The 26,182-nt window shown below is 48.1% G+C and overlaps 7 protein-coding genes across 7 annotated transcripts; 3 read left to right on the top strand and 4 right to left on the bottom strand.

The window, feature by feature from the left end:
* Positions 1-718: 718 nt before the first annotated feature.
* BKA55DRAFT_499241 (armadillo-type protein) lies at positions 719-6,242 on the top strand (the record flags this gene model as incomplete). The annotated part of the gene is made up of 3 exons (XM_046186638.1): positions 719-1,095; positions 1,149-5,289; positions 5,337-6,242. The coding sequence occupies 3 exons, from the start codon at positions 719-721 to the stop codon at positions 6,240-6,242; spliced, it is 5,424 nt and encodes a 1,807-aa protein (XP_046055247.1).
* Positions 6,243-6,819: 577 nt separating this feature from the next.
* Positions 6,820-8,862, top strand: BKA55DRAFT_605396 (pyridine nucleotide-disulfide oxidoreductase-domain-containing protein). The gene is made up of 2 exons (XM_046196585.1): positions 6,820-7,243; positions 7,373-8,862. The coding sequence occupies exons 1-2, from the start codon at positions 7,156-7,158 to the stop codon at positions 8,725-8,727; spliced, it is 1,443 nt and encodes a 480-aa protein (XP_046055246.1). The 5' UTR covers positions 6,820-7,155; the 3' UTR covers positions 8,728-8,862.
* A 346-nt stretch (positions 8,863-9,208) lies between these two features.
* Positions 9,209-10,951, top strand: BKA55DRAFT_501325 (Hydroxyethylthiazole kinase family-domain-containing protein; the record flags this gene model as incomplete). The annotated part of the gene is made up of 5 exons (XM_046186822.1): positions 9,209-9,494; positions 9,549-9,684; positions 9,741-10,059; positions 10,117-10,328; positions 10,378-10,951. 5 exons carry the CDS (start codon positions 9,209-9,211, stop codon positions 10,949-10,951), a joined length of 1,527 nt encoding a protein of 508 aa, XP_046055245.1.
* A 177-nt stretch (positions 10,952-11,128) lies between these two features.
* On the bottom strand, positions 11,129-13,233 carry BKA55DRAFT_589834 (uncharacterized protein; the record flags this gene model as incomplete). Its single annotated transcript, XM_046195002.1, has 5 exons — positions 11,129-11,792; positions 11,827-12,108; positions 12,155-12,322; positions 12,375-12,971; positions 13,121-13,233. 5 exons carry the CDS (start codon positions 13,231-13,233, stop codon positions 11,129-11,131), a joined length of 1,824 nt encoding a protein of 607 aa, XP_046055244.1.
* Positions 12,889-13,601, bottom strand: BKA55DRAFT_555585 (uncharacterized protein). Its single transcript, XM_046191647.1, has 3 exons — positions 13,121-13,601; positions 13,023-13,066; positions 12,889-12,911 (listed from the first exon to the last, which is right to left on the bottom strand). The coding sequence occupies exon 1, from the start codon at positions 13,489-13,491 to the stop codon at positions 13,249-13,251; it is 243 nt and encodes an 80-aa protein (XP_046055243.1). The 5' UTR covers positions 13,492-13,601; the 3' UTR covers positions 12,889-12,911; positions 13,023-13,066; positions 13,121-13,248.
* A 248-nt stretch (positions 13,602-13,849) lies between these two features.
* On the bottom strand, positions 13,850-15,776 carry BKA55DRAFT_534206 (pyridoxal phosphate-dependent transferase; the record flags this gene model as incomplete). Its single annotated transcript, XM_046189571.1, has 2 exons — positions 13,850-15,381; positions 15,449-15,776. 2 exons carry the CDS (start codon positions 15,774-15,776, stop codon positions 13,850-13,852), a joined length of 1,860 nt encoding a protein of 619 aa, XP_046055242.1.
* Positions 15,777-17,713: 1,937 nt separating this feature from the next.
* BKA55DRAFT_684691 (uncharacterized protein) lies at positions 17,714-23,674 on the bottom strand (the record flags this gene model as incomplete). Its single annotated transcript, XM_046198678.1, has 3 exons — positions 17,714-17,941; positions 18,072-18,767; positions 18,821-23,674. The coding sequence occupies 3 exons, from the start codon at positions 23,672-23,674 to the stop codon at positions 17,714-17,716; spliced, it is 5,778 nt and encodes a 1,925-aa protein (XP_046055241.1).
* Between the last annotated feature and the right edge of the window lie 2,508 nt (positions 23,675-26,182).

Here is a 26,182-nt window from a genome sequence, read left to right as displayed (position 1 = left end):
GTATCAGCGAGTCGACTATACATATGTCAAAGCATGGTTTGCCTATTTATTATTTCTTCGACATGAGATTACTAACTAGTAGTACCTATTGGATGAGCCGCATAGGCAAAGTACTTCACAATTGCCACAAGATAGTCCAGCGAGATGCTGTAAAAGCTCAATCGGAAACATTAGGGAACTTTGTTATCTATAGGTTATTTGCAGTATAGACTTTGATATCATGTAGAAAAGGGCCCCATAGTTTGAGATAGTATGCCGTTTGTTGATCCTGAACCTGTGTCGAGTCAATGTTCTTCTGGTTTATGCAGCTGACTGGATGGCGGGACCAAAAGGATACCGTTCCAACTTTGGTAGAGAGAGCTAAAGGGCCAATATATAAAGAACCTATTTTCTATCTTGAATTTCTATAGCCATGCGGAATAAGAATTATAAACACGACTGTCACCAATATCACTATTTTCTTGAGGAAAAAAAAATACAAATAAATTAACTTTCGGCGGAGTTCATCAACGCCAAGGGGCAGGAAGTGGTCCCAAAGTACTATGTGGGGTGGCTGTGGTGGCTGTGGAGACCAGTAAGTTTCTTATCGATAACAAAGTTCTTTTTGTAGTCGCCGAAATATTTTCAGACCTGCTGCACTCTGATGCTATCACCGACCACCACATCGACATCCCCACGCCATCTACCGCCCAGAGCCTGAGTCGCAGCCCTTGAAATCATGGCGACTGCTCTCGCTGCTCAATTGGCGCAGGTGGCTGCCAATTCGAAGTCGACTCTCAACGTCAAGGCGCAAAAGGCTGCCCATTCCAAGTCGCTGATCTGGGAACCTCGAGTCGCTGCTACTCAGAGCTATCAAACTCTTTATACAACCTGCTTCCAGGGCTTTGAGGAGCTCTGTCAACTCGATGCTCGATTCGCGCCCTTCCAGTCTACCATCTTCAGCGAGGAGAGTCAAAACCAGGATCGTACCCAGCTCACAGCTTCTGAGAATGAGGAATTGGACCGCCGGGTTGAGGCCTTCCTGCGCCTCGCGGGCAGTCGTCTTAGGCTGATGCCTGCGATCAAGTCTATTGAGTGGCTCATACGAAGGTTCAGGTAAGCCAATGTATTCTGCGATTAGTGCGAGAAAGTAAACTAACACCGTGAAGAATTCATGAGGAAAACACACAAGCCCTGCTGCTCACTTTCCTGCCTTACCATTCCATACCAGCCTTCGCTACCCTCCTTTCGATTCTGCCGAGCAAGATTCCTCACGATTTCCGCTTCCTCGATCCTTACATCCGCTCCGTCACATCGCCTCCTCGACATGTCTTGGTCCGCCAGGCCATTCAGCAGCCTTCATTTTTGACTCTCATATCCGAGTACACCCTCGAATCATGTCGGATGCAGTACAACTATCCTGCCTTGGTCTCATTCTGGGCCGGCATCATGACAGAGGCCGTTAGTGGTATCCTAGACAAGACGAGATCCGGCCGAGCTGCAGTTCAGAGCGAGAACGACCAGGCTTTGCTTCACCGACTGGGACCTGTCTTTGCTGAGTCCTTGGTCATGAAGAAAGTCCCTAGTATTCAGATTGCTTCATACATGGCGATCGCAGTGTTTGTCGCCAAGGGCAACCTTGAGGATAACGCTGTCACTGCATTCATGGACCAGACGGTCTATGGTTGGACCAACGACACGGTGCGGCCGGCTCTTGTTTGTCTCGCTATTTTGGCACAATACCGTTCTGCGAAGCAAATGAGCAGCAAGACCACAAAAGCGCTTATGAAGGTCACGGATATTGGAAACCTACTTGTAGAGATTGGCCAAGAGCGGCGGGTTGACAAATTAGCAAATGGTCTCTGTCTTGCGTTGATAGAGAGACTTACCAAGAAGGGCGACGCTCGAGGTTTGGCAACTATTATCACTATTCTCAGCAGCTCGGTCCTCAAGGATAAACAAATTGCTGTAATATTCAAGTCTCTTATCTTGACTGCGCATCGACTTAGCGATGATAATGACGAGGACGGCGCTCTTCGACGGGAACTCGGTTCGGCACTAATTGCCTTGTCTCAGAGCACCGGCAAATCTGGCGACACCATCCAGTCTGTTATTGAAGAAGTCAAGTTCGATATTGAGGAGCTTGAGATGAAGCTCGACCTTTCATTCCGCTCTCGACGACTCCCCGACACGATCAAAGACGATCAAGACATCGCTATTGGCAATGATGAAAAGAAGGCGCCCCAGGATTTGGGCTTGTTCCTCAAGGAACTCTCCAGCCGGTCCGAATCGCTCTCTCCTTGTCTCGTGCCTCAGCCCGGCGAGATCTTTGACGAATTCAGTCATATCTTCTTTTCTGTTGTTTCCGAGAGCTCGCAAACTTCGGGCCTGCTTTCCGAATTCGAACTCAACCCCAAGCTTCACCGACAGGCTGCTTTCAAGGACTGCACATATTTCAGTTTCTTCATTCGCATCTGGAGCGGCCCCTACCCAGCCTTGGCTCGTGTTGCAGCTCTGGATATGACTAAGAAAAGGCTAAAAGTTGGTGATGCTGGAAAGACTGATCTTCAGGCTCTTCTCCCCTACTGTATCTCAGCACTCAGCGATCCCTCGAAGCGCGTCCGTCAAGCTGCCGCCGATCTGATCACTGTCCTCACTGGTCTCTACACTCCTCCAGTTCCTTCTACGGGACTCGACCTCTGGGGTCAACAGAGCCTATACGGAAAGTCCAAAGAAATCATGTCTCTACCATCCGATGTTGTCGCCAAGGTTCTGCATCTTCAGATTCTTCCTACCGTTGAGGAGTGTGTCATGGACCCTGAACATATCACTGCCGTCCTTCGTACCGCAATTGAGCAAGGAAAATATCAGACCAAGCCGAACCCTGCATTGGATAAGAAGGACCATTTGTCTCAACCTGGAAGACTATCTTTCCTCCAATTCCTCGCCTCACACATCGTCAACACACCCTTGATTCTGGTAAAGAGTAGGTTGCTAAAGACCGTCAACGAAGTTCGGGGCGTCAGCACCACAACCAGAACGCAACTTCTACTCCCTGTTTTGCAATGGTGGGCAAGTCTGAGCGAGGACGAGGCAGCTAAGCTCTGCAGCGCAGAACGTCTCGAGAAGTCAGATATGGACAATTGTTTTGTCGATGTTGTGGTGCCAAACGACGTTGCAGGATTAGAATTTTTCTTAGAATTTCTCAGAAATCCAGACCAAAGAGAAAAGGCCGACCTTATTCGTGCGACTTTCACTCGCATGAAGAAGATGTGGTCTTCAATGAAGCCTAATGTCAAGTCAACAGCTGCTGATCAGTTGCTGGAGATCTCCCAGGAATCCACAGTCTCAACTGACAGCAAATCAGTTGTTTCTGCAGAGGCGGCTGACTTTTTGAGGAACGTGCGACTCACTACCGACATTCTTCATGATTTCCTTCAGTCCATACAAACTGGAACTAAGATGGTCACCGAGCCTCCACCCAACAAGCGCCGCCGAACTAGCTCTTCTGGAGCCGACCGTGGTCTCATCACTCAGGTTACTCCCGAACTCAGCCAGTCACTGCGAAAGGTCACATTCGTTCTGCAGCTGGTCGAGAACTCGGACCCAGTTGAGCATCCCGAGCTTTTGGATGGCCTATTTACTGCCCTTTCTGAACTCCAGCACTTTAGAACAGTTGTCGGATCTGAGCTGGGCTACCTACAGAATCTCATTCTTCGAAGCCTGCTGGCCATGATGCCAGCTTACAAGGCGAACAAGAAGCTCACGATTGACAGCTCTGGCGGGTACGGGGATTTGCTTGTTAACTGCATCCAAAGATCTTCGAGTCCTGTCGTCCAGAATGCTGCCCTTCTCCTTATTGCCAGTCTGGCCACTACCGCGCCGAACTTGGTCCTGCATAGTGTCATGCCCATCTTCACCTTCATGGGTACATCAGTACTTCGCCAAAGCGACGACTACTCTGCCCACGTTGTGTCTCAAACTATCAAGGAAGTTATTCCTCCGTTAATCGACTCTCTGCGTCAGGGACAGAAGAGCCCTATCGCTGGCGCCTCTGATATTCTTGTCAGCTTCACAACGGCATACGAGCACATCCCCGCTCATCGACGACAGGGGCTGTTTGTTGCCCTTGTCGAGACTCTCGGTCCACAAGACTTCCTCCACGCTCTTATCAGTATGCTGGTTGATCGATATGGTGCCAGTGACGCTCTGCTACAATTTGCTATCGAGTTGTTGAATCACTTCAGCATCCCAACACAACTCGAATCGCTCGTCAAGCAGCTCGACCTTATCGCTGACCTATTCAAGACAAAGCCCGGCATCTCTCTCGTCCTCCTCGGTGTCACTGATGAGACGGATGACAAAAATAAGGATGTCGAAGCCATTGCCCTCCGACAACTATCGGCCTTCCCTAGCTTCTTGGCTAACAAGAAACTCAGAGCGCAGATTGGAGGTTTGATGGAGAAGGACGATATGGAGGCATCGAGACTGAGGGAGCTTTATGCCACACTTCTTGAAAACATCCTTGTTCTAGCTGATACGGTCAAGGGGAATAAAACTCTTCATGGCCGATGCGGACAGGCCCTCTCCAATCATCTCAACTTACTGTCCATTGGAGAGTTTATCAAGGCTGTTGAGAACCTGCTCGATAGACCTGACATGGGACTGCGACAAAAGGTCCTACGTGCTCTTGAGGTTCGGGTGGAACAGGAGAGCAACACCGACCCAGCATCAAGGGCTGTCTTGCTTGCATTCCTTCCGCAGCTTACGGCCGGTATCAGGGAGTCTACCGATATGCGATACAAGCACACCGCTGTCACATGCGTTGACAAGATTGCCGAGAAGTATGGAAAGAAGGATATCGAGGCTGTTGTGGCAGCAGCTACAACAATTGCTGGCGAGCATTGCTTGGGACAGTCTGAGGAGCGCCTCCGGGTTATGGCTCTGTTGTGCCTTACCTCGCTCGTGGATGTACTCCAAGACGCCATCGTACCCGTTCTTCCGAGCGCAATCCCTCAGGCTGTCAAGTACCTGGATGAAAGCTTGAGTGAGGATGCTCGTGACGAGGAACTTCATGTTGCTTGTTACGGATTCATCAGCGCTCTGGCTCAACACCTTCCCTACATGCTTTCAACATATATCGATCGCATTCTGGAAGTCTCCAACAAATCAGCTGAGATCGAATTGGATGATGATACAAAGGAAAGCCGTGTCGATTGTCTTCACTTCCTGGCTAAGCAACTTGAGGCGAAGGAGATCTTCTCGGCTTTAGAGCGAAACTGGGAGAGTGCCAGAAGTGCCGGCTTCTCCGTAAGTTTGATAACCACTGTGTGTATGAAAGTTGCTAACTTTTACAGGCTGTTGCTGAATATCTTGATGTTCTCGGGTTGGCTATTGACAAGCACTCCAAGTCTGGCATTTCCAAGAATGCCACGCTCCTGTCGAGCATCCTCACAAAGGTCTTTGACCTACGACGACAGGAGCGTGCTAAGGGCGAGATTGGTGAGCAAGACCTTTTGAGGCTCAGTGCTCTTGACGTCAGCGCCAACGACAAGGCGTTAAAGATGATTTACAAGCTCAACGACGCGGCATTCCGACCTGTCTTTGTTCAGCTCATGGAGTGGTCGAGCTCTGGACTGTCGAAGAGCGACCGAGTGGGACGCTCGCTACGTCAATACAGCGTCTATGGATTCCTTGAGGCATTCTTTGGAACTCTTAAATCGATCGTTACCAACTACGCTACATACATTGTGGAGGATGCCGTCAAGGTTTTGAAGTCGGTGGATCTGAAGAGCCCAGAGGAGAGACAACTCTGGTCAAGGGTACTACGTACCCTGGCCAACTGCTTCGAGCACGACCAGGATGACTTCTGGCAGGCTCCGGCCCACTTTAGCGCCGTTGGACCGGTACTGATGGAGCAGTTCTCACATGCCGGTACGGTGGAGGTGACAGAAGAGCTCATCCCAACCACAGTGGAGCTGGCCTCGGCGGCGGATTCACAGGCTCACCAGAAGGAGCTCAACTCTGCGCTCCTGAAGCACCTGCGATCCGAGTCTGCGGCAGTGAGACTTGCCGCGGTCAAGTGTGAGCAGGCACTGACGGATCGTCTTGGCGAGGAATGGCTGTCTATGCTACATGAGATGCTTCCTCGCATTAGTGAGTTGCAGGAGGACGATGATGAGGTAGTTGAACGGGAGACACACCGATGGATAGTCAAGATTGAGGGAGTGTTGGGAGAGAGTCTGGATGCCATGTTACAATAGACAAAAGGGGAGAAGTAATCAACAGCATGAGGCGGGCGAAGGGAGGGAGGACTGGAGTTGATTTTGAGAAGCTGGGAATAAGCAGGCTATGACGTAGAAAGGTTATACTAACGTTAGTTAGAGGTTTACTATGTATGTAAAATGGAGAAGCTTGATTTGTTAGCATTACGATGAGGCTGAAATGCTATGACATGTGAGAGTGTGTATAACTCGTATAGGTTGGTATATTCGGACCATGCTATGTAAGTCGAAGGCATGTGAGTCAGCTGGTAGAAGAAATTCTATTGTATCGGGCAGCCGGGTTCTGGATATCACAGATTCCGGAGACACGGATCAGCCCGTGGCCGTGAGTCCAAGCCCATGAGCGGAAAACTCTCAAGGTGAGTGAGAAGAGGAAAGGGACGGCTCCGGTGAATTATCGTTGGCGGAGCGCTCACCGGGAGGACCGGGGGTCCGAGGTGCAAGTACCGACTACAGGGAACCCCTTGTAGTTGATCTCCCGGAAGGGGTATCAGGTACAAACAGGGCTAGCTATGACACCGAGTAAAACACTACGTATGTAGCTGAAGATAGTGACGATGAATTGATATAGATAGCCTAAGTAGCTACTTAAAGAGCACCAACGCCCGCTTAGTTACGGCTTTCATAATACATTCAGCAAATCCCAATCAACATTTGTTGAATACTCTATCATAATCCCTCTATCTCGGTTCTTCCTATTCTAGTGGAGGCAGCTAGAAAAACGACCCTGCCAAAACACCCACTTACACGGCGAGACTTGCGGTACCGCATACCCACGGTTTAGATATTCTGTTCTTTGTACTGTTTACAAATCTTTATCGTCAAGAACTCATTGGCTGTTGTGTCCGTGATACTACGGGTTTTCTGGTCACGCGAAATTAAGAGATACGCCATGATCGGACATGTTCTGGGGCGTAGGGGGGCGGAACGGCGCTTGTTGGTGACTTGCAAGAGACTGGCCAGTACAGCGACTCAACAAGGTGAGTGCGGTAACTTCTTTAAGGGGTCAATTGGCTTGTGCTTTTGTCTTTTTGCCATAAGAGACTTGAATTGGCCTCAGAGCGCCTCGTCTCCTATTACCACTCTAACTAACATGAGCTTTCTCTCAGGACCAAAAGAGCGCATCGTCGTTCTAGGCTCGGGCTGGGCTGGATACGCTCTCGCAAAGACAATATCTCCCTCTCAAGCCTCTCGGATTCTCATCTCTCCTCGTTCTCACTTCGTCTTCACTCCCCTCATCGCCTCAACCGCCGTTGGCACTCTCGAGTTCCGAGCTGCTGTCGAACCCTGTCGTAAACTCGATCTTACAGAGTTCCATCAGGCTTGGGCTTCTGATATTGACTTCGCTAACAAAACCATCACCGTTGAAGCTAACCAGCGTGATGGAGTCACAGCCCGCTCGGGCAAGGATCTGTTAAAGGGCCTCGAGTTCCAGGTTCCGTATGATAAGCTTGTGGTAGCTGTTGGATGCTACAGTCAGACTTTTGGTGTGGAGGGTGTTAAGGAGCATGCATGTTTTCTGAGAGATGCTACAGATGCTCGAACAGTACGTCTAAAAGTGCTGCAGAAGTTCGAGCAGGCTGCTCTGCCTAGCACAAGTGCTGCTCAGAGGAAACGATTACTTCACTTTGCAGTTGTTGGTGGCGGCCCTACAGGTATCGAATACGCAGCTGAGCTTCACGATCTTATACACGAAGACTTGGCCAAGCTGTATCCCGAACTGATGCCTCATGTTGCCATCACCATCTACGATATTGCACCAAAGGTCCTCCCTATGTTTGATCGCAACTTGGCCGCATACGCTACAAACATCTTCAGCCGCGCAGGCATCAAAGTCAAGACCGAACATCACCTCCAGGGCATTCGACGAGACGATGATGTTCTTCTCATGCGTATCAAGGAAGAATCCGAAGAAGTAGCAGCGGGCGTTGTCGTCTGGAGCACGGGTCTCATGCAGAACCCCCTGGTTGGCAGGTTAGTTGGACGAGAAGTGAAGGGCATGGGAAAGATCGCAAAGAATTGCAAGACAGGCGGTTTCGCTGTTGATTCCCACCTTCGAGTCCAGGTCGAAACCCAAGATTCCAACGGCAAACAAATCACAAAGACACTCCCCGACGTCTACGCAATTGGTGACTGCGCCAATATCCAAGGCGAATCACTTCCCGCCACAGCACAAGTAGCAAGTCAACAAGCTACATATCTCGGCAAGAGATTCAACGCTGGAACATCTTCTCAGGGGCCTCCAACTGCACCGTTTCACTTCCGTAACTGGGGTACAATGGCGTATCTTGGAGGTTGGCGGGCTATTCATCAGAAGGGTGCTGATGAGCTCAAAGGTCGAGCGGCGTGGATTCTGTGGAGGACGGCGTATTTGACCAAGAGCATGAGTTTAAAGAATAAGCTCATGATACCTTTTTATTGGTTGATTACATGGATTTTTGGCCGAGATATCTCGAGATTTTAGAATTGAAAATTCGAGGAGCTGTTGTACTTATTGTGTGAGGAAACTAAGGTTGTAAGAACACTCAACATCCAAAATATATGCATGGTTTTAGTCGCTTGTTACAAACTTCAAACTATTGAAAAAAGAAAATTTAAGGCAATGGCTTCATTTCTTTTTGTTATTTATATACCTAGGTAAGTACCAGCTCACACACAGAGTGAGGTGCTGCCAAGTCTTGAGTTCAAGTTGTGCAATTACCCTACCCTATGTCATCGTAACTCATCCATCACCTCACCACACTTTTACCTCATTACCTTTAATATCGCTCACTCCACCCTTCCAAATCTCTTCCCATTTCTTGAAGAGACCTCTAGTCGGCAAAGAATAATAGAAGCATAAGCCAAGAGAGTCAACTCTATGTAAGTCTCCGCTCCCATCTCATCAATCACCAAACACTAACCCCGCCGAAGTCGCTCAACCATCGATTTCATCACCATCAACCATGGCCAAGCCCACAGTCAACTACGGCCTTTACTTGGTCACAGACTCAACACCAGAGATTCTTGGCGATCGTAGCCTCGAAGAAGTAGTTGAGGCTTCTTTGCGAGGCGGTGTCACCATCCTTCAATACCGAGACAAGCACAGTGAGCGCCCAGTCGCTGTAGAAACAGCCAAGAAGCTACACGCCATTGCCCATCGTTACAATGTCCCCCTTCTCATCAACGATCGTGTTGACATTGCCGCTGAAATAGACTGTGAGGGCGTGCACATTGGGCAGGATGATATGGGTATGTTGATATCTCTCACTACCTATCAAGACATGATCTGATTATGTGGTACAGCATATGAAGAAGCAAGAAAGCTTCTAGGCCCCAACAAAATCATTGGCGTAACCGCGAGTTCAAAAGAAGAAGCTCTCAAGGCTTGTGAAGCCGGTGCTGATTACCTCGGTATCGGAACTGTCTACTCAACTCAAACGTGAGTGATATACAACCATTACGTGTGACTCACATCAACCCCTGACATCAGATTAGCAAAAAGGACACGAAATCTATTATCGGTCCCTCAGGAGTTCGTGATATTCTCTCAGCTCTATATGATGCCGGATATGGCGCCGTTCCTACTGTTTGTATAGGCGGTATCAACGCCAGCAACACTGCCCCTGTTCTCGCCGCAGCCGGATCACCCTCCAAGTCTCTCGATGGCGTCGCTGTAGTGAGCGCTCTCATCGCTGCCCCCGAGCCAGCTGCCGCAGCTCGTGATCTCCTCGGTAAAGTCATCGTTGCCAAAATCCCCGAGGTTATCAGGGCCGTTGCCGACAAGACGCCCCTATCTCACAATATGACCAATTTGGTGAGTACAGCTCGGTCTATGTGATGATCATGTTAGATTCTCATACAAGAATGCCAGGTTGTTCAGAACTTTGCCGCCAATGTGGCTCTTTGTGTTGGAGCAAGCCCTATAATGGCCAACTACGCCGAGGAAGCTGCTGATCTTGCCAAACTTGGAGGTGCTCTCGTGGTCAATATGGGTACTGTCACTCCCGATGGACTTAAGAACTATCTCCAAGCCATCAAGGCCTATAATGAAGCCGATCGGCCTATTGTCCTTGACCCTGTCGGGTAAGCCTTCAAAATCCTATTTGTGAATCATCTTTACTCATAATTTTAGCGCTGGTGCTACCACCGTTCGTCGTAACGCTGTCAAGACTCTTCTCGATGCTGGGCATTTCACTATCATCAAGGGAAACGAGGGCGAGATCCAAACTGTAGCGGGCGCCACAATTACGCAACGGGGCGTTGACTCAACGTCTTCCCTCACTTTTGCCCAAAAGGCATCCCTTGTACGCTCCATCGCCTTACGCCGGCGTACCGTCGTCATCCTCACAGGTGCCATCGACCTCGCAAGTGACGGAATTCGTACTCTGGCCATAAGTAATGGCCATCCTTACCTTGGCGAAGTCACAGGCACTGGATGCACTCTTGGTACAACAGTCAGCGCCATGGTTGCTGCATACGGCGCTGACCCCCTTCTCGCTGCTGTCGCTGCAACTGTCATGTTTGGACTCGCTGCTGAGCTCGCCGCTGAAAGGAACGAAGTCCGTGGACCGGGCTCATTTGTGCCGACATTTCTTGATGAGCTGTATGGCATACGAAAATCGACTGCCAAGGGTGACCTGCGGTGGCTGAATATGGCCAAGGTCAAGGCAGTTGAAGTTGATATCGATGCCATTCCAGGTGAATAAAGTTCGTCAGACAGGCATCGAAAATTTCTGAATAGACAACAATGAAAACTTTTGCTATCTTGAACAAACTCCCTTAATATCATGGAAAAGAAAAGGAGCATGGCTAATTTTACTGAGTAACTCGACGGCCTAATGCTAAGATGCTGATACAACCTTCTTCACCGACTCCGCAACGCGTCAAGTCGACTCATTTAAAACACCAGGGTCGCCAATAATGTTCCATACATTATAACCTCTTGTAGCCGCCGCTTGCCAAAAATCTGTTCCTGAATCATCCATCAAGAAGTCCTGACTGAAGTCTACGAGATCAGCGTTGCCAGATCCCGTGAGCAAACGCTGTCTCTCAGCCTTAACCAAGTCTCTCACTGATTTGAGCTGCCTCACAAGCCTTTCAAAAGGATCTGGTGGAGGTGCTGGTGTAGCTGCTGTCGTTCCCCCGGGCGTCGGTGTACCTAGCATATTGCCGTGTTTGCGGCGCCCCACGATGATGTCCAGATCTTGAGCTTGCTGGCTCATCACCTCGACCATGTCAAGCTCTGCGTGTATCTGGGCGAGGTTCCATCCGGGTAACTGAAGGGTTACGACCTTGATGCCAACAATGATGGTGTACACAAGTTCAGACGCGCTCATACACAGGAAACGTGGTCGTTCCATCTCTCGATGATCGAACCGGATATCGAAAAAAGTCTTTAGAGATCGAACACAAGCCCAGAGAAGTTGAAGTCGGTCAGTTAGAGGAAGATAGGATGCTGCAGAGTGTTGGTCCGAGACGGCGATCTCATATAGGAGCACCTCGGCTACGTTGACATGGGTCTTGAGATTATCTAAGTCACCGTGAGCGCTAGACGATCCGTATGGGGTGATAGAATTTGCACATACCGTTATCAGCTAACCGCGGGCCAAGATTGTCTTTGTACAGCTGCAACTGTTCTTCAAACGATTGCACTAACATTGTCAACGGTAGTTTGCTGGCGGTCTGACTTAGGTTGTCCGCTGACATGGTGACAGATATGGATTGTGCCAGCTGCTGAATGCGCACCAGCTTGATCAAGTACTCATCAGAGGGGTGCTGCATAGTTCTCTCCAGAACTCTGCAGCACATTTCCAGGTGACTGGTATTCATGAGGACATCAGGCCGCTTGTTCGCTGTGAACACTCTATATCAAAGTCAGCAAACCCCCGAATGAGGGCGGCAGTTCTTACAAAGTGTTAAGGTAATAAGTGCCAGCGTAAACTCTCATATGATCAAGATTGCGATCGAATTCTTCTCCTTGGAGACTCGTATCTTCCGTGAACCTCAAATTGACGCATATAGCTCTAGCAAGGAACAAAAGATTCGTCACTTGAGAGCCCTTCAGCGCATAGTGAAACCTGCGACAAGTCAGGGGTGTGCCAACAAGACGGTCACCATGTCGATACATACCATGCCACCAGCATTTGCAAGCTCTGGAGTAGATCAAGACTGTTCAGGCCATCCACAACAGCTGTTCGTCCAATCTCAGCTAAGAGCTCTTGACCAAGCTTGACTTGTCTAGCTCCATCGAGAAACAACCCTACCATCATGACAGCCTTCCACAGGAATGGACGATGTTCACGCAGCTCCAGGGCTGTCATATGCCCAGGAACACACACAAACGGGAATAGACATGAGTGGATTGTCCTATAGCCGTTGAGAAGTAGCTCCGCTTCACGGGGCGTGGGCCACCAGGAGTCCCATGGCCGTGTCTTGTCCGGAGCTGATGGCGGAGGATGTTGACCGGGGGTGCTTTCAATCCCCGGCTTCAAGGGAAACAAGTGATTGAAACCCCAGGCATCGGATTTTGTTAACAGCTCTGAGCGTTTCTCACTCGCTAAAGGTGGAGGCGAGGAGTCCTCCTCTTCTGAAGACTCACGCCTTACGTGCGAGGACAGCTCTTCAAGGCGTTTCTCTAAAGCAGCTATCTTAGATAGCTTTGGGCTTCTACGGGGCCGGGCCGGAGCCGGAGTTTGGTTAACACATGGTTTGTCTAATCGATGGCACCTTGAAAGTTGAGACTCTGATGTCAGCTGCTGTACCTAACCACAAACTTACATGTGTATATGCACTCGAAGAGACGAGTTTGGGACAAAAGCAACCAACACAAGCCATCAACAACACCATCCCCAAAAGAACCAATTATCGTAGCTTACCTGTCGCATTTGAGGCTCCCTAGAGGTCCAGGGACACACCTTGCCTTAGCTTTAGCGCATGTTGTACAGGCCTTGGGTCCCTTGTTCTTAGCCTGAGCAGAATTGGGGCTCATTTTGTCATTACTGAGTTATCTGATTCTTGTTAGTCTAGCAAAAGCAGCGAAAAGCGATTTGCAAAAAGGAGACGGAGTTGAAAACGGCGTCGATATCCCAGACACTGAACGATATTCCCTAGACCCCTGTCGTTTTGGCTGTCGTTTGACTGGTCTAAGGCTGTCAGGATGCAGGGACCCCGTCACCAAGACGGAGACGGACCTCGAAATCTCACCGGGCCTCCGCCTCAACGGGCACGGCGCCACCATTCCCATCATTCTAACCCCCGCCAACCAATTTAGAGGCTTCGGTGTAACATTCTTCCGCGTATGGATATCAAGAATAACGCCGTCATATCATGACTTGTTTTAACATAAAATATCCGTCATAGCTGTGTAGTCATGATAATCACAATTCATAAAAAAAAATCACAAATGTTTAGAAAACAATGGTATGTAGTTACTCCATACATCCTAAGATAGTAATGGGGAATATTTCAATTGGCATGTCCAAAAGACAGCATAAATGGTAATAGATATCTCAAAACAACTGTTATCTGTATAGAAGTGAATTTGAGTGCTGCTCATCATCGGTGGATGATGTCAGTGTGCTTGTGTTCCTAAGCGTGCCCGTCGCTTAAGCAGCAGTAGCAACCTGAGAAGTCTGCTTGATCTCAAGTTCAAGAAGGGCTTCGGTAACGCCGTTGACAGCTTGACCGGTAGCTTTAATCTCCTTGGTGGCTTGCTCGATGTTGAGCTGCTTATCGGTCCATAGGGGCTCCTGAACATTGTCCTGCTCGCCAACACCAATGAAGCCACCCTCAGCAGCCCAATCGGAAGTTCGCTTGATGTCGAGACGAGTCCAGATCTCATCAATAGCCTCAACGAGCTGGTCGCGGTACTCCTTGATGTGTCCAGGAGTCGGGGTAACGCGGAGACGCTCCTGGCCAACAGGAACCGTAGGGTAATTGATAGCCTGGACGTAGATTCCGTAGTCATTAAGAAGCATATCGGAAGCTGCCTTTGCAGTCTCAGCGTTGCCGACAAGGATAGGCACAATGTGAGAAGGGTTAGGAATGACGGGAATGTCTCGAGCGTTCATAGCTTCCTTGACGGCGCGAGTGTGCAGCTGCTGGAGTCGTCGATCACCATCGAAGTCCATCTGGTACTCAATCGAAGCCTGAGCACCGGCCATTGTGGCAGGGGGAAGAGAAGTAGTGAAAATGAAGCCAGGAGCCAATGATCGGATCATATCAATGAACTTGGCGCTACCAGCAATGTAGCCACCAACGCAACCATAAGCCTTGCCCAGAGTGCCAGTAATAATGTCGATTCGGTCCATGATGGTTCCGCGAGGGGCACCGTTGGCGTGTGCCTCCCAGTCAAGGTGCTCAGCGACACCAGCACCGTGGGGTCCGTACATACCGACGGCATGGACTTCGTCGAGAAAAGTGATGGCACCATACTTATCGGCAAGATCGCAGATCTCCTCGATAGGACCAATAGAGCCGCACATACTATAGACTGACTCGAAGGCGATGATCTTGGGCACATGCAAAGGAAGTGATGCCAGCTTAGCCTCGAGATCTTGCACATCGTTATGCTTGAAAACGATCTTTTTGGTGCCGGAATGGCGAATACCCTGAATCATAGAGGCGTGGTTCAGGCTGTCGGAGAGAATGACACACTCAGGCATCTTGCTGCCGAGCGTGGCGAGAGTTGCATCATTGGCAACATAGCAGGAACTGAAGACAAGGGCGCCCTCTTTAGCGTGCAGCTTTGCTAAGGTACCCTCAAGCTCAACGGCGTGTCTGTTGTGGCCAGAGATATTTCGAGTTCCGCCGGCGCCAGCACCATACTCCTCCAGTGTTTCGTGCATCTTTCTGAGGACATGAGGGTTGCGGCCCATACCTAGGTAATCGTTGGCGCACCATACAGTTACTCGATCCTCCTTGTCGGACATATGCGCACGGGGAAACTCTTTGGCCAAGCGGTTGATGTTGTTGAAATAGCGGTATGATTTGTCCTTGTGCTTCTTCTCGAGCTCAGCATTGTAGAATCCTTCATAATCGAATTTACCAGGGGAGTGGAAGCCAGCGGCGGCAGCAGCAGCGGTCGGAGAAGCAGAAGTAGGCTTTCGGTTTGCATGAACACCAGGGGGTGCGGGAGCTAAGATGCAAGAGTCAGGATATGAACAGACGAGATGATCAAAGTTCTGGCTTGGGAGACTACGTACCATTGTCACGGCCGTCAAAGAGCGGGCGGTCGACAGCGCGAGCCTCCTTGTTGCGGGTGGTGTGAATCTTGGCCTTGCCAGTTTTGGAGTGGCCAGAGAAAGCACGAACAGAGCCAGCAGCGCGGCTCTTGGCGGTCTGAACGGCCATAGCCTTTCCCATGACAGGGCATCGCTGGCCAAGCAACTGAAGCTTGGACATGGTGCCGCCGCATGGGGAGGCGGGAACCGGAAGGGCACGAGTCGAGGTGGACAAGGCGCGCAGAGTGGCAGGCGTGGCCGTCTTCATGAAAGGGCACATAGCCTTGGACTGACGAAGGACAGCATCCATTGTTGCGTGTATTCGATAGTATTCGTTGAATTGAGAGGGCAATGCCTTCGTCAAGTGAATCGGAGGGGCAAAACGTGGTGTTTTCGAACGTGGAGGGGCAAATATGCCAGACGTGCGAAAAAGCGAACAAGGGCTTACAATCAGCCGCGAGAGCGAACAAGTGAGACAAATCACAAGCAATTGGGCCTTTAACAACTAGAGAAAAATGAGGTTGGCGGTGTCGAAATGTGAGGAGAGAAAAGAAGGAAGAAGACGGTGGAAAATATAGCGGCGGAAACTACCTAGGCTATGTAGTGAGTGTGACTGAGGTAGGATTGGAATCAATAATAAGTCGGTGGTGGTTCGGCAAGAACGGTCGGTCATTGACCCACTGAATGCTTCCGTTTCGGTTCCGTCCTTTTTCTTCGTTCTCTCCACCTCTGACAAGCGTCCGATGAGTTCAACTCCGCGCAAGTTTCCCTATTCGGGCAAGTAAACTGTGCATTCTTCTGCCGATGCAGGGCATTTCCATCTGCATAGGTCAGCTTTCTCGAGGGGATGCCGACTGGTCTAGGTGAGTTAACTATCACTACGTATGCAGGTTAGTCTGACACGTGAATGGTTTGAGCCACTCTACTAAGGTTATATGAATATCAAGATTTAAGGTACTTTACCTGTATCAACGTCTCTACATTAGTAGGTAAGGTAGGTATCTGCATTACATGCGCCTCTATTCTCACCGAAAGTATTTCTCACCATTTGTGAAGAAAATAAACTGCGGCCTACAGCGGCCCGCAGCCTCAAAGGTGAAAGCCCGCACATACCGACATCTGATGCTGGTACGTACAGGGAATACAGCGCCCGAGTCAAACTCAGGGACAGCCGTAACGAAATACCTCGCTCGTAATTGGTTCGTCTTTTTTTGCACTCTAAATCCCAGCAAGGGCTAGATCTGTCCATTCCTTCCTGGTTATTGGTTGGCTATGGTTGCATTGTCATTGAAAGGCGGACATGACGAGATTCATCAGCTGGAATACTTCCATCATTCCGAAGAAAGAAGATAACAAAAAGGTTCCGAATGCTCTAACCTAACATTGAATCAACATACCGCAACGTTGCCAGACATGATACTTTGTACCGCTCAAATTAAGAATTGGATGTCAGCCCAGGTCCCCGAGTCTGAAAATAAACACTCTCGGCCTTGTACTAAACGTCTCGTACGATGCATCGCAGTACCCACTGCTCTTCCTCCCGAGTATGATCATGGATGTAGAGTGATGGAAAACTGTGCTAAGACATTTTCGTCTATCCCCGAAACCGGTGGTTTTACACGGACTCATTAAACACACTAAAACGAGACTTTCCTTGTTAAACATATTGGGTCATGATTGCCGAAGTCTATCGTAGACTATAATTCTTTCTAACGTTAATAAAAAGAGAATTCTTCTTTACGGATGAAAATATGTTGTGAATCTGTTGTTAAGTGATCAAGACCTTATAATTACTGCTTCACCGAACTGTTCGGACGGCGATTCTGATATGTCGAATCGAGTCGGTCGGGACTCTTGAAGCAACCTCAACAGAATATATCGATGTGTTCAAACCTGGCAGGGGAAATAAATGCTTGTAAAATACATATCTATCTACCTAGGTAGTCGATGCAAATCATCTGGTTTCCAACTTCAGGATCCACGGATTGCTGCATAAAGTTTATTATTGGTAGGGACTAAATGTGGGGTTGACAATGGAAACCCATCTGCCTCTCTGAAAACCAAATGTACATATTAACGCATCCTCAAAAAGGGTATCATCTGGCTCAATGCTATGCCATGCCGTAAACGCCATAGAAAATATCTTCCCGTATGCATCCCCACCGTACTGTCATCATTCCCATCTGCATGATCCCATGAACTCCAATCCTCAATCAAGAAAGGACAATATTTGTAAGATCTCTCATGTCAGAGGCCAGGCGTATCATCCCTGAAGCCAAACTGCCCTTCTCGAGTGCCCATTGCAGGTAATGTTCGGTTTTTCTCTTCGGAAAGGGCCTCATTTGCCCATGGCGGTAGACGGAATGCTCGGTTTCTCCTATTATCCGCCGCTTCCCGCATTACTTTCATATCATCCGTAGCCCGGGGTCGTTTCTCACCCTGGTGTGAGCTTCGACGCCTGATATTCTGCAAATTCTTTGAAATAACAAATTAGTGAACGTGCAAAAAAAAAAAAAAAAAGGGGGGGGGGGGGGGGGGGGGGGGGGGAGCTGGAGAAGAGAGGGAAAAAAGGGTTGTCCAGAGCTAGGTTTGTTGAGCGTCATACATTTGGGTCGGGCGAATTGGTCTTCTCAAGTGCACGGGCAGCGATCTCCGCTTCTTTGAGTGCATTGATGGCCTCTAGTCGCTTTTCGAGCACTTTCTCTTCGGCTTCAGCCAAATATTCTGGCTTTATATAGCCTGTGGCAATTGCAATCACCCATTTTTCGTGTGATAGAAGCCTAATGAGTACCCTCCAATGCTTCGTGTCAGGGAGCAGCCCATACTGGCCCTTCCTACGGACCTCGTTTACACGCATTGTTGTAGACTTGGCTATCTCAGCGGGGTCACCTCCTGTTTGTAGCAAATTGCGGTGTTGCACTTTTTGAAGGCTCTCCCGCAAATGACTCTCAAACTCGACCATCGCAGGGTTCTCGGTCACGTTAAAAACTCCACCTTGCTTAAAGATGGGACTCGCGCGCGACGGATTCACAGGGCTTTTGGTTGGCTTGGGCTCCTGGTTTGGCGTTCTGATTGAGGACGCGTTGGTCAATGGTGGGGTATTGGTAAGTCGAGTTGAAAGTGTTCGCAACGCTGTCATTCTCGGAGGCTCCTGCGGCGCAGATACTGTCGGCGTCGAGTGCGGCTCAATCACTGGCCCAGAATGGTTATGCTCTCCGAAAAAGGTGTTCGCACCAGCCATTGGCATTGGAGCTGGGCCATGGGCTGAAGCTGTAGGTTGCTGGGACACAGGCCGGCTCGTCTTGTTGCATGGGTAAGCAGGGAACTCGAAAGCATGCAAAGGAGGGAACTTACAAGTGTGCTCGCTTCGCGAAATAGTTTTCTGGCGCCCGACACATCCTGCCCAAGAGCCGGAGCGGTTGCCGGAGGCGGAAATTGTGCATGGTGAAGCATATCCGATGTATCATCAATTGATCGAGGCACAGGCTGTTGAGATAACGAACTCGCACGAAGGAGCTCATCCTGTTCTCTATACATCCCAGCCTGCTCCTTTAATTCCACTCGGTCTTTCGCCCTCAAATACTCCTCTGGGTTGGTTTCTCGAAGATGATTCAGTTCGATCATTTCAGCCACTTGCTTCTTCTCGTCCTCAGTAAGCGCCGCGCCAAGATCTTCCTCTTCGAATGTGTCCGTTGTCACAATAGATCGGATGCCTTCGCCATTCTTGCGATGCATTATAAGTTTGTCCAGAATCTTGTCCTTGCCGAGATAAGGGGTGAGGTCGCTTGGCGGACAATGTCTGATCACCGACACTACATCACCCTTGCGCTTTGACCAGCTGATGGGATTCTTCTTGTCAACAACTCGCGATGCCAGCTGCATTTTGAAAACCTGTCTGTTGTGAAGATTATCTTCGAAAGTCCCTGCGACCATGAAACGGTAGACGAATACAGGCTTTTGCTGGCCGATACGATACGCTCGGCCCACAGCTTGTTGCTCGTCCGACGGGTTATATCTAACGTCAAAAATGATAACCCTGTTAGCTCCCTGAATGTTGAGTCCTACACCACCAGCAGTTGTAGATATCAAAAACACCTCTTTGCTACCCTCATTGAAATCTTTTGTCTGCCTTTGTCGACTCGGAACTGGTGTGCCACCATCTAGGCGAGAAACCGTCCTCTTCTGCATTCTACACATGTTTTCGATATAATTTAATGTGTGCAAGGATTGGCTGAAAATAAGCACCTTATCGTTAACTTGACGCGCCTCGTCGAGGATGATTGTCAGCAGTTCTGTTTTTAATGAAAGCGTTGGCGTGTCCAAGTCCCTAAAAGAATGCAACGTTTTCAAGAACTCCGGAATCATAGACTTGGGGAAGGACTTGTCTTCATTATCGCTGTTTGAGCGGATCCCCTTTTGGATCGCCTTCACCTTTGCTTCAAAGCATCGCGGATGGCTGCAAATCAATCCAAGATGGTTGATGGCAGCGAAAGTCTCAGCTTGCGAGTCGGTGCCTTCTCTTGCTACACCCTTGATGTACAATTGGTACAACTGCGTCTGAGGTGTCGTTGGAGGCACGAATATGATGAACTCCTGCTTTGGTGGCAAGTCGTTTTTTAGGGCAGCGATCGTGTGGCGATTGATCTTAGGTGCCACGAGTTGCTCAAGTGCCTTCAGCCTCATTTGTGCCCTCCTTTTTTCAGACGGTGTGCTGTCGTTATAGAGACCTCGCTCTACCGGAGAGGCATAAATGTGGCTAAACTCGGAGAACGGGCCAAGGAAATTGGGAGCAACCCAGTCAATCATGGCAAAATACTCTAATACGCTGTTGGACAATGGTGACCCAGTGAGTGCAATACGACTCTTTGTTCTGAAGCGTGAACAAACCAGGTTAGTTTGTGACTCCCGATTCTTCATCTTATGCGCCTCATCGGCGATGACCACGTCCGGACGATTTGTCAGAAGATCTGCTAGGTCTTCAGACGTGTTCATAATTATTTTGAACATCTCGTAGCCAACTGTAAGGACGCCTCTGCCGGAAGCCCATGATGACACCACCGCACCCCTTTCCTCGGCCGGTGTATTAGATGAGACCTTGCGCAACTCCCCCAGTAAATTCGGTGGTGCCCATTTGAGGAGCTCATCCATCCAGTTGTCCACCAAGGCAGCTGGACAAAGAACCAGAATCCGTGGTTCCCTCAGATCTTCAGGTATTTGAGCCACTACAGATGGGTCTTTAGACTGTGCTGCCTCTGCCAAAGCGACGAGGACAGTGATGACTTGCATGGTTTTACCGAGTCCCATTGTGTGGGCTAGCAAACAGCCTTGTCGTACACTGGGATCCCGCACAATTTGGTTCCATATGAAGCGAACGCCGTCGATTTGGTGATCCTTGATTCGGCGGCCAATGTCCTCGTGGATGTAGATGAGACTTTGGTCTTCTTCTTTGCTTTCGTTTACGATAAGGCGAGTCCCATCCCGTGACACTGAGCCATCCAGTGCGAGGGTCTCCCTCAACTTCTTTCTGCGAGCTTCTTGTTCCTTAAGCCTTTGATTCTCGCGTTCTCGAAGATCCACGGCTGCTTTGTCACGGATGATTTCTTTTTCTTTTGGTCTTCGACGCCCCGCACGCCCTTCCTCGACGAGATCGTCGAAGTCCAACATCTCATCCTGTCCCTCTGGAAATAACTCGTCAAGAATGTCCGTGTCTTGTCTATAGATTTGACTATCCTGAGGGAAGTGAGGCGTAAGAGCCGCTACGAACATGCAGAGAGGTTCGAAGAACCTGACTCGTGCCTGGTTCAATGTTTTTCTCAACTTTCCTACTTTATAGGAAAGCATTTGTTCTTCTGTCGTGTGCTGACACAGGAAGAAGCAGCGACAAAGACGTACAACGTCAAAAAGAACCACCTTCGCGTTGCCCTCTCGTAGCTGTTCGGGATCTTCCAGGGGTTCAAATAGGTATGGCTGGATACGCTCGTCCCATACAACATCGGGGTGATCTGATAATATCAGATCGACTGCTGACTTTCGCCGGGCATGTTCCATATGCCACATCTCACCGATCAACAATCGCCAGCGATCGTTGCGCTTAACGTATTTTTTAAGCGCTTGGGATGCGAGCTGTTGAAGATCGCCAAAATTCTCGATAGGTGGGGGCTGAAGGCCGCCATTGTGACGTGGAGATTGGGTTCTTTCTGGCTGAATCTCTCGGCTTTGGTTATCGTCATGGGCTTCTTCGGAAACATGGTTAATGGGAGCCTGGAAATTGACAACTTCGGGTTCAAATGATTTGTTCTCGATGTTAATAGGTTTGTCCGTTGTCGAGTTCTCTCCTTCCGTGATGGCTGCATTAGATGTACCTGCATTGAGAGTTTCTCTTTCAAAAAGATTCTTTCTGGGAGGGACGGCTTTTCCCCAATCATCTCCATACAAAGGACTGTTCGCTTGCTTGGCAGGACTGGTCAAATCGATGGGATTAGTCATATCATAACCCAAGCCCCAGGGCTCATCCGTGTCGTCCTGAGTCAAATCCATGAAGTCAGTATCGAAATCCGCCCATTCCTCCTTCATAAGGGGAGGTGGCGAATCCCGACCAGTCATCAACCCGTTTTCAATTATATCCATGTGATCGTCAGGAACGACGAAATCTTCCTCTTCAGAGCTAGTGAGAACCTCTTCTTCCATAAGGGCCAGAGTGTCCGGCTGCCGCACGGTGCGTGGTTTCGGACGGGCCACTGTTTGTGGTTTTGGGGGTGGTCTTGACGACTCAAGCAACTTGATCAACCACTCCTGATACTTCTTGTCTTCTAAGCTTTGCTCAAGGCTTTTCGCTGCCTCTCGGTAATGTGACTCGGAGGTCGAGTCCGTCTTCTGAATTTCGAGACAGAGTTTCTGGATTCGTGTGATGAGATGCTTAGCCGTTTTGTAAGCATCCTGGATTTGGATGTTCTTGATGCCAAGACGGCGAGATTTCTGCCATAGACTATAAGCTTTCCGCTCATACTTTGGGAGCTTCTTCTCCGTCCAGTTTGCCTCGATAGCTGTTATGGCCTCGTTTAATATCTCCGCTGTTCGCTCAGGAGTGACAAAGGGATAGGGCTGGGGATTATCGTCAAGGGTATCAAGCCTCTCGTTTTCAGCCTCCTCTTCTTTTATCTCCCTCAATGTCTCAGCGTCGAGTTCGTTGTCAAGGTCGGCGAGTTCGAGGACTTCATCAGACTCGTTAGATAGATGGCTTTGCGACCTCGAGGAATGCGTGGATATGCGATAGCGGCCCATGAGAAGCCGCTTGAGGATATTGTTTGCCGCGAGTCTTCTTCCAGGTGGAATTGTATGGATGCTGACTGAAGTAAAAGAATTTTCGCTCTCCTTGAGGAGCGAACTCAACATGCCGACTGGCGTTAGAATGTCCTCTCTTGAAAGCTTACCCCTGCCTAAGTAGGCATATGAGGGTGCATTTTCCCACGGAAAGCCTGCAGAGGCATCATCTGGGAACCCCGGCACAGCCTTATTGATAGCGTAGTCAAGCACATCAGCTTCCGTCGGGAGGAAAACAGGATCGACGTTCCTTGGTTTGTCTGTCAACAGCATGGGGGCCATCCGCCTGCGTTTATTAGACCTCTCATCAACCTCTGAGATTTGGTCAGGAGGTTCATGAATGGGCGGCTGGTGAGAATGCGTTGCAAGTTGAAGCTGGCCATCCGCTTGAGGAGTGTGTAGATGGTTTTGGCTACGCAATTCCTGCTGCAATGAGTTCCCAGTGGCATGAGGAATCGTCCCATTAGTATCAGAAACGGAAACAGGCGTCCCCTTTTCTTTATGGCGATCACCGTTCGGAAGATTGGAGGAATGCCGTTGTTCGGTGGCATGTGTTGAGTCTTTGGTTTCCTCGCCAGGGAACCCAGATTGTTTTCGCTTGAAGTCGGCTTGCCATTCCCAATACCCCTTGCTCTTAGAACGAAGAGTAACGATAGCTTCCACCAGGGCAGCTTTGTGGCGGGCGATCCTAATGCCGAGACAGTCCATCAACTCTTGACGCGAACACACATGCTCGAAGGTCAATAGAGTCTTGCCATCAAGTTCCTCCTCCTGAATGCGTGTGGCGAGGAATGCAGGATCTCGACTCCATGGGACTCCAGGAGCGCAGAGTCGATTGACAACCACGCCGACGTCCCAAGAATAGGGATCATCCTCGATGTCATCCATTGGTGATACACGTGCTCAGAAGAGCACAGATAGTTCTTCTGTCAAACTTGGTACTTGAAAAATAGAGTAAGGAGTTTAGCCATTAACAAGGGAGGAGACATACGAGAGAAAGTTTATTATAATTAAAAGCATGAGCTGTTGTGCCAGGTCTGCTGAGCAAAGGCCCAGAGACTAGAATATGAGTTGGAGGAAATGTGCATAGCCGCCGCTTGGCCGCGTTTGAGAAAGGCCACCCAAGGCTGAATCCTCGCTGCTCTTTGGCGCCGGGAAGAAATCTCAAACGTTCAGAAAAAATAAACGCTTGGGTATCAAAGGCTTGACTAAGAAGACTATGAGGTGAAGTGGAAGTGCAAACAGAGCGCAAATGCAGATACAAGGAGATGGAAAACCCTGCAAGGAAAAAAAGAACTCCCCGTGTTGGCTTCTCTATGAGTTCTATGAGATCGTTAGAGAGAAGAAAAATAGCAAGGAAACAAACTGAGTTTTGCAGAAATCGTGAGGTGCAAAGTTGAGCGATGTTGGGAAGAGTGCCTTCTTTTCCAGTCAGAGCGCGTTTGTTGCACGGTACAAAGGGAAGGCAGGTACTGTACATGTGGTGGGGTATGGAGTAAGTACTTACCTAGGTACCTCTGCGAAGTGGCAACCCGACGGAACGGCGTTATACTGTCACGTGACCTTGGAGTATCGAAACCTCGTAAGGCGGGAAGGTACATTCGTGACTCAGTGGACAGAAAATTAAAAAAGGAAAAAGGAAACAATGAGCATCCATAGCAGCATTTCCTGCTCTGAGGATTAATCCTATCTCTTTAAGCGGCATAAGGCATCAGTGAGGTCACGACCGGGGTCGGGGGCCAATTAAAATAATCGCGATGATCGGTACATTCACCTACACCTAAATTAGCGTGTGATAGAGGTACTAACAGTCAGTATTATTATAAATCGCTATATTATATACTTTGCAACCATACCTAGTCTTCCGGCACCCTTAATTTCCTAATATCGGCTTAAGATAGCCTCCTTTTTCTTTCCTTTTTTTAAAGGGTTAAGGCTACCCTTGCTGGTAGCCTTTATAAGCTAAGTAAGGCAAATAGCTGCCTCGGCAGATATAATTAATATCTCTTTATAGGTAATTTTGCCATGCTTCTATATCCTTAATATCTTCTTCTTTTCCTAACTAACTTCTCTTCCTTATGCCGCCTTTAGTAGTATATATATTAAAAATCGCATTACAGATATATTCCTTCTAAGCTTATAGCATACTATAAGGCTTTTAACGAGGGTGCTAGGTCTTCTTTTGCAAAATAAAGCTATTTGCAAGTGTAACTTTAAGAAGGAAGCTCTAAAGTAATGCCTACTACAGACTGCAGTAGAATTAATACTTATATATTATATAAGACCTTATCTAATTACCGCAGTCTATATAATTCATTTTATCGTTATACTAAGCAGTAATAATAGGTATAGGGATTATTTTAAAGCTATTCTTATTAAAAAGGCATTATAGCTATTATGCCTCTACCTTTATGCCTCTCTTAGCTAGCAGCTTCCTCTTTTTTAGTATATGCTTATAAGGGGCATTACTATATATAGTTAAAATAAAGAGCATTATATTATTATCCTTTTAAGTAATTTAGATAACCTAGAGGGAATAAAAAGGGATAAATTAATAAGGGAAATATAGCTAAAAGTTATCTATACCTATTTATCTAATATTAGGATTAATATAACCTTATTATATCTTAAAGGCATACTATTAAGAGCTTTACTAGTCTCTTTTATCTACTTTATCTTAGTATTAATGCTGCAGTTAGGGCATGCCATACCTATAGCACTAAAGCCAAGCTGCCAAAAGAGGCAAAAAAGCTACAGTAATAAGAAGAGGTTATCTATAAAGACATAATATATTTAAGGAAGTAGCCTTTTTACTAGGTAAACTATAATACTTTATATATTACTAAGAGAGATCTTAGTCTATAGCTTTCCCTTCTTACCTTATAGCTTTATTATAAGTAAGTTAATAATAATAGCAGTATATAGTAATAACTTTATATACTAAAGCTACTAAAGAAAGAAGCCCTATTAGGTAATAACCTAGACTTTAAAGCCTATTAATATAGGCTTTCCCTTAATAAGCATTATTTCTTTTAATCTGCCTATAAACAGCACTATATACTTATTTATAATTAGATTAGTCCCTAAAAGATAGAGCTTATTTAATACCTTCTATATAAGGTTAAACTACTTTTTAGCTACTTAAAAAGTCTTTAGAAGATCCCCCTTATTCCTTATATTAACTTTAATATAATTAAAAATATAAAAATACCTATTAATTAGCTTAAACTTCTATAGTAATATAAACTTAATAATTAAGTAAAAAGGGCGCTAATCTCCTAGGCTAAGTGCCCTCTAATAGTCCTTTATTAATATTTCCTTATAAATCCTTAAGTAAATAATAACTCTAAGCTATATATAAGCCATTAAAGTAAAGATACCTTCCTATTTAAGGAT

The sequence above is a fragment of the Fusarium redolens genome, assembly GCF_020744475.1.
Source record: "Fusarium redolens strain MPI-CAGE-AT-0023 chromosome Unknown BKA55scaffold_2, whole genome shotgun sequence".
Lineage (NCBI taxonomy): Eukaryota > Fungi > Ascomycota > Sordariomycetes > Hypocreales > Nectriaceae > Fusarium > Fusarium redolens.
The sequence above is the reverse complement of the archived record's forward strand: the minus strand, read 5'-3'. Positions and strand labels throughout refer to the sequence as shown.

What these genes read in the sequence shown, in the direction of transcription:
- BKA55DRAFT_605396 (XM_046196585.1), top strand. Translation starts at nt 7,156, where the DNA reads ATGATCGGACATGTTCTGGGGCGTAGGGGGGCGGAACGGCGCTTGTTG. An exon ending in CAGTACAGCGACTCAACAAG is followed by an intron (nt 7,244 to 7,372) that starts GTGAGTGCGGTA and finishes GCTTTCTCTCAG; the next exon opens with GACCAAAAGAGCGCATCGTC.
- BKA55DRAFT_555585 (XM_046191647.1), bottom strand. Translation starts at nt 13,491, where the DNA reads ATGATGGGAATGGTGGCGCCGTGCCCGTTGAGGCGGAGGCCCGGTGAG.